Source organism: Lampris incognitus, chromosome 20 (genome assembly GCF_029633865.1).
Source record: "Lampris incognitus isolate fLamInc1 chromosome 20, fLamInc1.hap2, whole genome shotgun sequence".
Taxonomy (NCBI): Eukaryota; Metazoa; Chordata; class Actinopteri; order Lampriformes; family Lampridae; genus Lampris; species Lampris incognitus.
This window is the reverse complement of record NC_079230.1, coordinates 6,292,415-6,307,079: the sequence shown is the minus strand read 5'-3', so window position 1 is coordinate 6,307,079 and position 14,665 is coordinate 6,292,415. Positions and strand designations below refer to the sequence as shown.

Here is a 14,665-nt window from a genome sequence, read left to right as displayed (position 1 = left end):
TCTTGTCCTCGGAAGCTTACCTGAGATCACTTGTGCTGGTCCCCGACAAAAACGATCAGACTTGGCAGACTGAGAATATATTTACCGGCTTGCTCCATCTCCCGTGTTATACACACACACGCAGAGTGCTAATTACAGAGCTGAAATCCTTCTCCGAGTCACGGAGAAGGCTGTCGGGGAGGGAGCGTTGATGGCGAAATACTTGGAAGCTCCTGCCGCTCCATATTGCAAACAGTAATCATCTTCGTTAAAAACTGGAAAGTTCATTTGGTGTCAAGTCTTTGTTTCCTGCTGTCCCCGCCACACATATCGGTGAAGTCCGGAGTGGTGTCACTTTGATAGCAACTAAGTACCACTGCTGAACAAGAGGGAAATGGCACCTTATGAAGTCCTGCCGAAATGATCAGTGGAGCGCTCTGATGCTTCGAGTGCAGGGAGGCGGATGACGGAGACAAACGACGGGAAGGGGCCGCCAACGTGCAGAAGATCAGTATTTCCACCTGGGCCTTCCTGTCCTGTTTGAAGCCCTGATGATGTCATTTGGAACAGTTAAAGCTTCCGTGTGTTTAAATAGAGCTTTGGCCGAGTACAGCCATCGCCCCACCGCAGGCGCCGTTGTCCCGGTCCTCCCGGCTGATGGGGTCGCTCGGACCACAGCGTCCTAAATGGCCTAGCGTTTCCGCGACTCCTCGGTAAACGTCACATTGATGGAAACCGAGTCTCCGATGTTACGTGTGCTCATCCACTGTGTTCGGTGTCATCCCTCCAGATCCCAGTCCACTTGGCAGAGATCCTCCTCCTTGTGTGGCATATGACAGCAAGTATGTTATAGCGGGGCTGCGTGCTGTGACAGTCAGCTGTGACGAGCCCTGCTCAGTGAGTTATCGGTTAGTATCGTAGGATGCCAAGGGAATCTGTCCCTCTCTTTTCACCTTCCATGCTGTGGCTGGGATGGTGGACAGGAACATCTGTACTGAATACAGACCAGAAGACCCCAAGTCCAGATGGGAGACACCGCCGAACAAAGGTGGTTGGGAATGGCGGTGCTAAGATCCCGTGGGACTTCGGGTTCCAGACTGACAAGCAGGTGCTGGCTAACCAACCAGACATCGTGGTGGTCGACGAGGAACAGAAGACAGCAGTAGTGATCGATGCAGTGGTCCCGAGCGACGGCAACATCAGGAAGAAGGAGCGTGAGAAGCTAGAGAAAGACCAAGGGCTGAGGGAAGAACCAGATCGGATGTGGAAGGTGAAATCCACAGTAGTCCCAGTGGTAATAGGAACACTAGGGGCTGTGACCCCCAAACTGGGAGAGTGGCTCCAGCAGATCCCAGGAACATCTGAGGTGTCTGTCCAGAAGAGTGTGGTCCTAGGAACAGCTAAGATACTGTGCAGAACCCTCAAACCCCCAGGTCTCTGGCAGAGGAGCACAAAGTCGTGACAAAAAAAAGGTTTTACCTTCACGTTGCCTTTTAATGTTGAGGAGATGTTTTTCCGCTGCTGTGCTCACATTTTAACAGTCTTTTCGTCCATCCATCCATCCATCCATCCATCCATCCATCCATCCATCCATCCATCCATTCTCCAAACCGCTTATGCTGCTCTCGGGGTTGTGGGGATGCTGGAGCCTATCCCAGCGGTCATTGGGCGGCAGGCGGGGAGACACCCAGGACAGGCCGCCAGAATATGTGTTACTGTGACAGAAACTGCCCTTTACGAGGGAGTGAGAAGTCCAAATGCTCTATGTTGCATACGGATGTAAATGCACACACTTGTATAGACGCCCCGAGTGACGACCTTTTGTTAGCATCGTTAGCGAGTCGCATCGTTCTGTTTGTTGTGAGCCGCCGCATGTGAAGTAAACGGCGTCACTTGAGCTCACGGCTCTGTGCCTGTGTTCGTTAAGGCCAGATCCAGCACTTTAGCAGTGAGACTAGTGGGTTCCAGCCATGGTGAAAAGCATGACTGTGTTTCTGGTGTATACAGCTGGCTAACTCAGCTGTGTAGATGTTCTGCCCTGCTGTGATTGTGTGTGTTTTTTCTCTGGAAATGACTTGTTTTCTTGGTGGTTTGAGGCCTAGGGAGCATATTTGCTCTCTCTTGATGAATCAGGGAGTAAATTGGCCAAGAGCAAGGAGAGAGAGACAGACAGAGAGGGGGGACAGAGAGCAAGGAGAGAGAGACAGACAAAGAGGGGGGACAGAGAGCAAGGAGAGAGAGACGGAGAGAGCAAGGAGAGAGAGAGACACCCACACAGAGCGAGCGAGAGAGCAAGGAGGAGAGACAGAGAAAGAGAGCGAGAAAGCAAGGAGAGCGAGACAGAGCGAGAGAGCAAGGAGAGAGAGAGAGACAGAGTGAGAGCAATGAGAGAGAGAGCAGGAAGAGAGAGAGAGCAAGGAGAGGAGGGGAGAGAGAGAGCAAGGAGAGGAGGGGAGAGAGAGAGCAAGGAGCGAGAGAGCGTGAGAGCAAGGAGAGAGAGAAAGGAGCAAGAGAGAGAGAGAGGAAATACGCCATTGTAATTTGATGTGGGAGACGTATCGATGCGGCCACAGAAGTAGGGAAGCAGAGGCAGTCTGACGGGGTCCAGTCCCGCTGGACCCTGCTCAGGTAAGAGGTAGGGTAGGCTACTTTACCTCTACTCTTCCTTTGTATCGTTGTCAGTACAGTAAAGGACCCAGTCAGCTGGATGGTGTATTACAGTCCCAGTGGTTACAGCAACATCTGGGCTCCAAATTTCCAGCTTTATGGGATACGAAGTCAAAAGAGAATTATTCCAGGATCTGCTGATCATATTAACTGTGCTGTCACCCTTGTGTTGCTGTTATGTCCTTACTAGTCAGTCTGTGCATTAACATGTTTGACTTCATGCATATACCAACTAACTCTAGACGGCCAAACTGCCTATGGGTAAAATAAACAGGCAGACAGGCAGGCAGACAGGCAGACAGGCAGACAGGTAATTAAGCAGAAGACAGAAGACTCGGTAGACATGTTGTAACACCAGAGAAACGGGGCATTTTGATTATGAGTCATCGGCTCACATTACTGCACCAGATTAACATCAAAGACAACAATTAAAAGTTTCCTAATTACATGAGATAAGATACAGTGTTGAAACTGACCCCAGAACCCCCAGAACCCCCAGAACCCTGAAACCTGGCAGTAATTATGTTGGTCTTGGTCCATTTGCATAACACAGGGTTGGTGTCAAACGTGATTCTCTCTCTGTCTCCCCCTCTCAGTCTCTCTCTGTCTGTCTGTGTGTCTCTCTCTGTCTCTGTCTCTGTCTTGCTCTGTCTGTCTCTCATCGCTCACTCTGTCTGTCTCTCACATCTCTCTGTCTCTCTCATCTTTTTCTGTCTCTCTCTCTGTCTGACTCTGTCTGTCTGTGTGTCTCTCTCTGTCTCTGTCTTGCTCTGTCTGTCTCTCATCGCTCTCTCTGTCTGTCTCTCACATCTCTCTGTCTCTCTCATCTTTTTCTGTCTCTCTCTCTGTCTGACTCTGTCTGTCTGTGTGTCTCTCTCTGTCTCTGTCTTGCTCTGTCTGTCTCTCATCGCTCTCTCTGTCTGTCTCTCATCGCTCTCCCTGTCTGTCTCTCACATCTCTCTGTCTCCCCCTCTCAGTCTCTCTCTGTCTGTCTGTGTGTCTCTCTCTGTCTCTGTCTCTGTCTTGCTCTGTGTGTCTCTCATCGCTCTCTCTGTCTGTCTCTCACATCTCTCTGTCTCTCTCTCTCTCTGTCTGACTCTGTCTGTCTGTCTCTCTCTCTGTCTCTTGTCTTTTTCTGTCCCGCTCTGTCTCTCTCTCTCTGTCTGACTCTGTCTGTCTCTCTGTCTCTCTCTCTCATCTCTTTCTCTGTCTCGCTCTGTCTGTCTGTGTGTCTCTCTCTGTCTCTGTCTTGCTCTGTCTGTCTCTCATCGCTCTCTCTGTCTGTCTCTCACATCTCTCTGTCTCTCTCTCTCTGTCTGACTCTGTCTGTCTGTCTCTCTCATCTCTTTCTCTGTCTCGCTCTGTCTGTCTCTCTCTCATCTCTCGTCTCTGTGTGTCTGGGTGTCTGTGTGTGTGTGTGTGTGTGTGTGTGTGTGTGTGTGTGTGTGTGAGAGCGAGAGAGAGAGACACACACACACACACACACACACACACACACACACACACAAGCAAGTGTGTCTCTGCACATGCTCCTGTGGTCCTGTGGGTGGTTAATAATCTATCCTATGGAGCCTGTGGTGTAATTTAGTGCTAGAACAAACATGGTAATAGCATTATAAATGCTGCGGTGGGCAAGGATAACGGGTGCTGCGGCGCTTTAATGAACCTTCATGGCATCCAGCAAGACTCGGCAGACTCGGAGACAGGAGACAGGCGGGTCTAGAAGGGTGGCGGATGCAAGGGAGCGGAAACCCAAATCTCAGTTTCTGCAGAAGCTCGGAGCTACCCGCCACGCCGGAGCTTTGATCACACCAGAACCATGTGCTTTGATGCCGAGAAGGAACCCTCCACCTTTTGATGTGTGTGTGTGGGTGGGTGTGTGCATTCGTTTCTGATTGTGTGTGTGAGTGTGTGTGTGTGTGGAGGGGGGGGTCCCCTCCTTCTCTTCACCCCTCAATACTGTGGGCTTCCATGAAAGAGTGGGAGTCATCACTTTTTCTTGGCCTGACCCCAATTTGGTGGGTGCACATGTCCGTGCTGCTGTGGTGGCTGAACTAGAATACCACCTGCTGTACCCCGCCCCCGCCCCCCCCCCCCGTGGCTTGTCTACGTCAGCAGCCCCCACTTACTTCTCCCCGTCTCCCTTGTTTTGTCTGGCAGACGGAGATGGCTTCAAGGCGTGAACACAGCTCCCTAAACTGATGGGAGTACTACTCCTGCTGCGGGGGGGGGGCTCGGTTGTGAAGGTTTGGAGTTGTGTTGTTCGGGTCGAAACTCGTTATCTCCCGACTGGTGGAGATTTGTGGCCAATCCAAGGGGCCGCAAGTTAATTTCAAATATTAATTTGCATGTTACCAACATGTTGCCAAGTCAGCGATCGAGACAGTTGATTTGGTACCAGAAATGGTAACTGGACTGCACTTATCTATTTATTTATTTCCCCCCCTTTTTCTCCCCCAATTGTATCCGGCCAATCACCCCACTCTTCCGAGCCGTCCCGGTCTCTGCTCCACCCCCTCTGCCGATCCGGGGAGGGCTGCAGACCACCACATGCCTCCTCCCATACACGTGGAGTCGCCAGCCGCTTCTTTTCACCTGACAGTGAGGAGTTTCACCAGGGAGACGTAGCGCATGGGTGGATCACGCTATTCCCCCCAGTTCCCCCTCCCCCCTGAACAGGCACCCCGACTGACCAGAGGAGGCGCTAGTGCAGCGACCAGGACACATACCCACATCCGGCTTCCCACCCGCAGACACGGCCAATTGCGTCTGTAGGGACGCCCGACCAAGCCGGAGGTAACACGGGGATTCGAACTGGCGACCCCCGTGTTGGTAGGCCACGGAACAGACCGCCACGCCACCCGGGCGCCAAACGGACTGCGTTTATGTAGCGCGAGCTTTACAGTGTGCGCCTCACATTCACCCGTCCACACACACATTCATACACTGATGGCGGAGGCTGCCATGCAGGGCCCCAACCAGCTCATCGGGGGCAGTTAGGGGTTCGGTGTCTCGCTCAAGGACACTTCGACACACTCTGTGGAGGAGCCGGGGATCGAACCAGCGACCTTCTGGTTACTAGATGACCCGCTCTACCCCCTGCGCCATGCCGCCCTCTCGGAGAGAGATTCATTTGCAGGCTCCGCGCCCTGTTTGCTGCGTGATCGATACCCAGCCGCGGGCCGTGGGTTGATTAAAGTGATGATAAAGTGAAAGGATGCGATGATAAAGTCTCACGTTTGGAGCCTATATGAGGAGGAATTCATTGTTAGCTCTTTAAAGTCTAGTGATGGGAGGTGGGGTGGCTTATTGTGTGGATGAAATGGAATGTCGGACAAAGCGTTGCTGGGTAACTGAAGCGGGATGCTGGGGATTTTATTTATTTGTTTAGTTTTACACAACCAGACGCGAGCAGATGCCCACATACAACATTTAATGAAGCGGGAGCACCTAAAACCGACCCCGTGGTGGCATGGCTGACAAGTCGTCACGCTGGAGTCAGTTATGTTGCCCCTGATAACAGCTTCCTGTAGTCTGTCTGAGGACCCCGTCTGCAAATTGAGTAACACTGGGGACCACGTGCTGGTATATGAGAGTGAGAAACTGGGGGCGTCCGGGTAGCATAGTGGTCTATTCCGTAGCCTACCAACACGGGGATCGCTGGTTTGAATCCCCGTGTTACCGCCGGCTTGGTCGGGCGTCCCTACAGACACGATTGGCCGTGTCTGTGGGGGGTGGGGGCCCCCGAATGTGGGCATGTGCCCTGGTCGCTGCACTAGCGCCTCCGCTGGTCGGTCGGGGCGCCTGTTCAGGGGGGGGGGGGAATAGCGTGATCCTCCCACACGCTACGTCCCCCTGGTGAAACTCCTCACTGTCAGGTGAAAAGAAGCGGCTGGCGACTCCACGTGTATGGGAGGAGGCGTGTGGTAGTCTGCAGCCGTCCCCGGATCGGCAGAGGGGGTGGAGCAGAGGCCGGGACGGCTCGGAAGAGTGGGGTAATTGGCCAAGTGCAATTGTGAGGGAAAGGGGGAACCCCCCCCCCCAAAAAAAGAGTGGAAAAACAGCTGGCCAGCTGCCGATGAGAACGGCCTCATCACATTTCATCTGTTTTAACATCGGTCTCCAAACTACGCGGCCCGTCGCATGGCGCGGGGCACCACCAGGCCCGCTCCTTGTCCATCTTTCTTTTCTACTTGAAATGTCTCGATGTGTTGTTACGACGCGCTTTCATGTGTCGCTCTCTCACCGCCTCTCCCTCCCTATCTGTCTCCACCCCCCCCACCCCCACCCCCTCCACCCCCCGCTTCTCTTTCTCTCCAGAACACGGATGACCTCTTGGTGGCATCAGCCGAGTGTCCAAGTGACGATGAAGACTTGGAGGAGTGTGAACCCGGAAATGGTGAGTCCACTCTGGGGGTTCGGTGACAGTTTTAACGAGGGTTAAAAACCAACAACCGCGGCTACCCGTCTCTCCCTTACCCCGATTTGTACGATACTTTGCGACCCCGCGACCCCTCCATATGCAGCTCCAGTTTTGCCAGGTGTGCGCCCGCCAAAACAGCTTACCGGAAGCCTTCTCGGCCCGCCGCTGCGCCCGTGCCCGTGCCCCGGTCGGGCTGCGTCCGGCGTTTGCCCAGCTGTCGCGCCCGTCTCCCACTTCGGCCTTAAGCAGGCAGGACAGCTTTCCACGCCGGGCGCTCATTGATCCTGTGCGGCCTCCAGCTGGAGCTCGGCGAGCCGCCAGCTGAAGTGTTGTCGGGGTGTGAACAGTGGGTCAAAATTTTTTTCCTGAAGCTAAGGTCGGGGAGGTGGAGGTCAAAGGTCGTGAGTATTCTACTCGATGGTTTCTCACCTGGTCCAACATCTGAAAGCTGCCAAGAACCATGTAAAAATAATGAAGTAGTTACCTGACTATACCTCTGCTGAGGAGCTCCGTGTGGAATATTAACGGTAATATTTGTTGAACGTACTACGTCGAAACTATGGCGGCAAGTCCACGAATACCGGGATGGCGTCCATTGCTTTACCTGCGCCCCCCCCCCCATCCATAGGGTTAGTGGCTGTGTCAGGGAGGGCGTCCGATGTAAAATTTTGCCAAATCAGTATGTGGATTGACAAGAGCACACCGGATCGGTTGAGGCCCGCATTAACAACGGCCCCCATTGGTACCACGCCCTCACATGGTACCAGTGGAGACTATAGAATCCGCTGGGGCGACCCCTGAGGAACGGGGAACAAGCCGGAAGGAGAAGGCACTGTGTCTGGACTATCTTCTTCCTGAGGCTCACGCGGAGCCTGAAGAAGCCCTTAGAGAACGAAGGTGATTTAGTTTTTCCAGGTTCAGTTTCCCCGTCGTAATGGTTCCAGTGTGAACACCCCGCTACCCCACGTACCCCGCTTTACCATACTGACTGAAGGACTTTGTAGAACACCTGCTACCCCACGTAACCCGCTTTACCATACTGACTGAAGGACTTTGTGGAACACCCCGCTACCCCACGTACCCCGCTTTACCATACTGACTGAAGGACTTTGTAGAACACCCGCTACCCCACGTACCCCGCTTTACCATACTGACTGAAGGACTTTGTAGAACACCCCGCTACCCCACGTACCCCGCTTTACCATACTGACTGAAGGACTTTGTGGAACGCCCCGCTACCCCACGTACCCCGCTTTACCATACTGACTGAAGGACTTTGTAGAACACCCGCTACCCCACGTACCCTGCTTTACCATACTGACTGAAGGACTTTGTAGAACACCCCACTACCCCACGTACCCCGCTTTACCATACTGACTGAAGGACTTTGTGGAACGCCCCACTACCCCACGTACCCCGCTTTACCATACTGACTGAAGGACTTTGTGTGGACACTCCGCTACCGCACATACCCCGCTTTACCATACTGACTGAAGGACTTTGTGTGGACACTCCGCTACCCCACGTACCCCGCTTTACCATACTGACTGAAGGACTTTGTGTGAACACCCCGCTACCCCACGTAACCCGCTTTACCATACTGACTGAAGGACTTTGTGTGGACACTCCGCTACCCCACGTAACCCGCTTTACCATACTGACTGAAGGACTTTGTGTGAACACCCCGCTACCCCACGTAACCCGCTTTACCATACTGACTGAAGGACTTTGTGTGAACACCCCGCTACCCCACGTAACCCGCTTTACCATACTGACTGAAGGACTTTGTGTGAACACCCCGCTACCCCACGTACCCCGCTTTACCATACTGACTGAAGGACTTTGTGTGAACACCCCGCTACCCCACATACCCCGCTTTACCATACTGACTGAAGGACTTTGTGTGAACACCCCGCTACCCCACGTAACCCGCTTTACCATATTGACTGAAGGACTTTGTGGAACGCCCCACTACCCCACGTACCCTGCTTTACCATACTGACTGAAGGACTTTGTGTGGACACTCCGCTACCGCACATACCCCGCTTTACCATACTGACTGAAGGACTTTGTGGAACACCCGCTACCCCACGTACCCCGCTTTACCATACTGACTGAAGGACTTTGTGTGAACACCCCGCTACCCCACGTACCCCGCTTTACCATACTGACTGAAGGACTTTGTGGAACGCCCCACTACCCCACGTACCCCGCTTTACCATACTGACTGAAGGACTTTGTGTGAACACCCCGCTACCCCACGTACCCTGCTTTACCATACTGACTGAAGGACTTTGTAGAACACCCCACTACCCCACGTACCCCGCTTTACCATACTGACTGAAGGACTTTGTGGAACGCCCCGCTACCCCACGTACCCTGCTTTACCATACTGACTGAAGGACTTTGTGTGGACACTCCGCTACCGCACATACCCCGCTTTACCATACTGACTGAAGGACTTTGTGGAACACCCGCTACCCCACGTACCCCGCTTTACCATACTGACTGAAGGACTTTGTGTGAACACCCCGCTACCCCACGTACCCCGCTTTACCATACTGACTGAAGGACTTTGTGGAACGCCCCACTACCCCACGTACCCCGCTTTACCATACTGACTGAAGGACTTTGTGTGGACACTCCGCTACCGCACATACCCCGCTTTACCATACTGACTGAAGGACTTTGTGTGGACACTCCGCTACCCCACGTACCCCGCTTTACCATACTGACTGAAGGACTTTGTGTGAACACCCCGCTACCCCACGTAACCCGCTTTACCATACTGACTGAAGGACTTTGTGTGGACACTCCGCTACCCCACGTAACCCGCTTTACCATACTGACTGAAGGACTTTGTGTGAACACCCCGCTACCCCACGTAACCCGCTTTACCATACTGACTGAAGGACTTTGTGTGAACACCCCGCTACCCCACGTAACCCGCTTTACCATACTGACTGAAGGACTTTGTGTGAACACCCCGCTACCCCACGTACCCCGCTTTACCATACTGACTGAAGGACTTTGTGTGAACACCCCGCTACCCCACATACCCCGCTTTACCATACTGACTGAAGGACTTTGTGTGAACACCCCGCTACCCCACGTAACCCGCTTTACCATATTGACTGAAGGACTTTGTGGAACGCCCCACTACCCCACGTACCCTGCTTTACCATACTGACTGAAGGACTTTGTGTGGACACTCCGCTACCGCACATACCCCGCTTTACCATACTGACTGAAGGACTTTGTGGAACACCCGCTACCCCACGTACCCCGCTTTACCATACTGACTGAAGGACTTTGTGTGAACACCCCGCTACCCCACGTACCCCGCTTTACCATACTGACTGAAGGACTTTGTGGAACGCCCCACTACCCCACGTACCCCGCTTTACCATACTGACTGAAGGACTTTGTGTGAACACCCCGCTACCCCACGTACCCTGCTTTACCATACTGACTGAAGGACTTTGTAGAACACCCCACTACCCCACGTACCCCGCTTTACCATACTGACTGAAGGACTTTGTGGAACGCCCCGCTACCCCACGTACCCTGCTTTACCATACTGACTGAAGGACTTTGTGTGGACACTCCGCTACCGCACATACCCCGCTTTACCATACTGACTGAAGGACTTTGTGGAACACCCGCTACCCCACGTACCCCGCTTTACCATACTGACTGAAGGACTTTGTGTGAACACCCCGCTACCCCACGTACCCCGCTTTACCATACTGACTGAAGGACTTTGTGGAACGCCCCACTACCCCACGTACCCCGCTTTACCATACTGACTGAAGGACTTTGTGTGAACACCCCGCTACCCCACGTACCCCGCTTTACCATACTGACTGAAAGACTCTTTAGAAACTGGGCTGAGCAGTTTGAATGGAATATGTGTTGGCCTCTAAATGGATGGAGATTATGGGAGTTGTGTGAGGAGAAACTGATCTGAACTTTTGCCGAAGAGCTCGGGTGTAGCACTCTCCCACAGCTTTCTCCGTAGGTGGTAGGGACAGAAATAGAGACTCAATTCCCTTCTTATCAAAAGGAGAAATGAGTGTTTTTGGGTGGATGCTAGTATGCCCAGGCCTAATCTCCCTGGAGAGAGCGTCAACAGCTTCTCTCTCTCTGTCTCTCTCTCTCTCTCACTCTCTCTTGCTCTCTATCACTCTCTCTTGCTCTCTCTCTCTCTCTCTCTCTTGCTCTCTGTCACTCTCTCTCACTCTCTCTATCACTCTCTCTCTCTCACTCTCTCTTGCTCTCTCTCTCTCTCGCTCTCTATCACTCAGTCTCACTCTCACTCTCTCTATCACTCTGTCTCTCTCTCTATCACTGTCTCTCTCTCTCTCACTCTTTCTTGCTCTCTGTCACTCGCCACCTCTCTCGCTCTCTTTCTGTTTCACTCTCTCTGTTTCGCTCTCTCTTTCTCTTGCTCTCTTGCTCTCCACGCCTCGCTCTCTCACTCTCTACCTCTCTACCTCTCTCTCTCACTCTCTACCTCTCTCTCTCACTCTCTACCTCTCTACCTCTCTCTCTCTCTCTCTCTCTCACTCTCTCTCTCACACACACACACACACACACACACACACACACACACACACAGACGGACGGACGGATACACCAGCACACATACTCACCTTTCCAGAAGGATGCTTGTCTCGCTCACTTTGTGAGTGTAAAGTTTCCTCTCTCTTTGGCCGTCTTTCCTGATGAACAGGCAGTGTGTACACACACACACACACACACACACACACACACACACACACACACACACACACACACACACACACACACACACACACACACTTCATATCACAGCTGCCAGATGCTGAAAGAGTTCCATTGAGGCAAGCCGGCCAGGTCGGATAAGCCTCAGTGAAAACTGAAGGCAGAGACACAGTCACAGCCACAGACACAGTCACAGCCACAGCCACAGACACAGTCACAGCCACAGTCACAGTCACAGTCATAGCCACAGTCACAGACACAGTCACAGTCACAGACACAGCCACAGACACAGTCACAGACACAGACACAGTCACAGTCATAGCCACAGTCACAGACACAGTCATAGCCACAGACACAGCCACAGTCACAGACACAGACACAGCCACAGACACAGCCACAGACACAGTCACAGACACAGACACAGTCACAGTCATAGCCACAGTCACAGACACAGTCATAGCCACAGTCACAGTCACAGACACAGTCATAGCCACAGTCATAGCCACAGTCACAGACACAGTCATAGCCACAGTCACAGACACAGACACAGACACAGTCACAGACACAGTCACAGTCATAGCCACAGTCACAGACACAGTCATAGCCACAGTCACAGTCACAGACACAGCCACAGTCACAGACACAGCCACAGACACAGCCACAGACACAGTCACAGACACAGACACAGTCACAGTCATAGCCACAGTCACAGTCACAGACACAGTCATAGCCACAGTCATAGCCACAGTCACAGACACAGTCATAGCCACAGTCACAGACACAGACACAGACACAGTCACAGTCACAGTCATAGCCACAGTCACAGACACAGTCATAGCCACAGTCACAGTCACAGACACAGCCACAGACACAGTCATAGCCACAGTCACAGACACAGTCATAGCCACAGTCACAGTCACAGACACAGTCATAGCCACAGTCACAGACACAGTCATAGCCACAGACACAGTCACAGACACAGCCACAGACACAGCCAGAGTCACAGCCACAGTCATAGCCACAGTCATAGCCACAGTCACAGTCACAGACACAGCCACAGACACAGTCATAGCCACAGTCACAGACACAGTCATAGCCACAGTCACAGTCACAGACACAGTCATAGCCACAGTCACAGACACAGTCATAGCCACAGACACAGTCACAGACACAGCCACAGACACAGCCAGAGTCACAGCCACAGTCATAGCCACAGTCATAGCCACAGTCACAGACACAGTCATAGCCACAGTCACAGACACAGACACAGACACAGTCACAGACACAGTCACAGTCATAGCCACAGTCACAGACACAGTCATAGCCACAGTCACAGTCACAGACACAGCCACAGTCACAGACACAGCCACAGACACAGCCACAGACACAGTCACAGACACAGACACAGTCACAGTCATAGCCACAGTCACAGACACAGTCATAGCCACAGTCACAGTCACAGACACAGTCATAGCCACAGTCATAGCCACAGTCACAGACACAGTCATAGCCACAGTCACAGACACAGACACAGACACAGTCACAGTCACAGTCATAGCCACAGTCACAGACACAGTCATAGCCACAGTCACAGTCACAGACACAGCCACAGACACAGTCATAGCCACAGTCACAGACACAGTCATAGCCACAGTCACAGTCACAGACACAGTCATAGCCACAGTCACAGACACAGTCATAGCCACAGACACAGTCACAGACACAGCCACAGACACAGCCAGAGTCACAGCCACAGTCATAGCCACAGACACAGTCACAGACAAAGCCACAGACACAGCCACAGTCACAGCCACAGTCACAGCCACAGACACAGTCACAGACACAGTCATAGCCACAGACACAGTCATAGCCACAGTCACAGCCACAGCCACAGCCACAGTCACAGTCACAGACACAGTCACAGCCACAGTCACAGACACAGACATAGTCACAGACACAGTCACAGCCACAGTCACAGACACAGTCATAGCCACAGTCACAGACACAGTCACAGCCACAGTCACAGACACAGACACAGACACAGTCACAGCCACAGTCACAGTCACAGACACAGTCATAGCCACAGTCACAGCCACAGACACAGTCACAGTCATAGCCACAGTCACAGACACAGACACAGCCACAGACACAGCCACAGACACAGTCACAGACACAGACACAGTCACAGTCATAGCCACAGTCACAGACACAGTCATAGCCACAGTCACAGACACAGTCATAGCCACAGTCATAGCCACAGTCACAGACACAGTCATAGCCACAGTCACAGACACAGACACAGACACAGTCACAGACACAGTCACAGTCATAGCCACAGTCACAGACACAGTCATAGCCACAGTCACAGTCACAGACACAGCCACAGACACAGTCATAGCCACAGTCACAGACACAGTCATAGCCACAGTCACAGTCACAGACACAGTCATAGCCACAGTCACAGACACAGTCATAGCCACAGACACAGTCACAGACACAGCCACAGACACAGCCAGAGTCACAGCCACAGTCATAGCCACAGACACAGTCACAGACAAAGCCACAGACACAGCCACAGTCACAGCCACAGACACAGTCACAGTCACAGACACAGTCACAGTCACAGCCACAGTCACAGCCACAGTCATAGCCACAGTCACAGCCACAGTCACAGACACAGCCACAGTCATAGCCACAGTCACAGACACAGTCACAGTCACAGACACAGTCACAGACACAGTCACAGCCACAGTCACAGTCATAGCCACAGACACAGTCACAGTCACAGACACAGTCACAGTCACAGACAAAGTCACAGACACAGTCACAGACACAGTCACAGCCACAGAC

The 14,665-nt window shown here is 52.8% G+C and overlaps 1 protein-coding gene across 1 annotated transcript in view; it reads left to right on the top strand.

The window, feature by feature from the left end:
• nrxn2b (neurexin 2b) overlaps nt 1-14,665 on the top strand; it is a 919,866-nt gene that overhangs the window by 883,888 nt on the left and 21,313 nt on the right. The window contains exon 21 of the mRNA XM_056300763.1: nt 6,967-7,045. Coding sequence (XP_056156738.1) covers nt 6,967-7,045 — 79 coding nt within the window. The remainder of the gene's footprint in view (nt 1-6,966; nt 7,046-14,665) is intronic.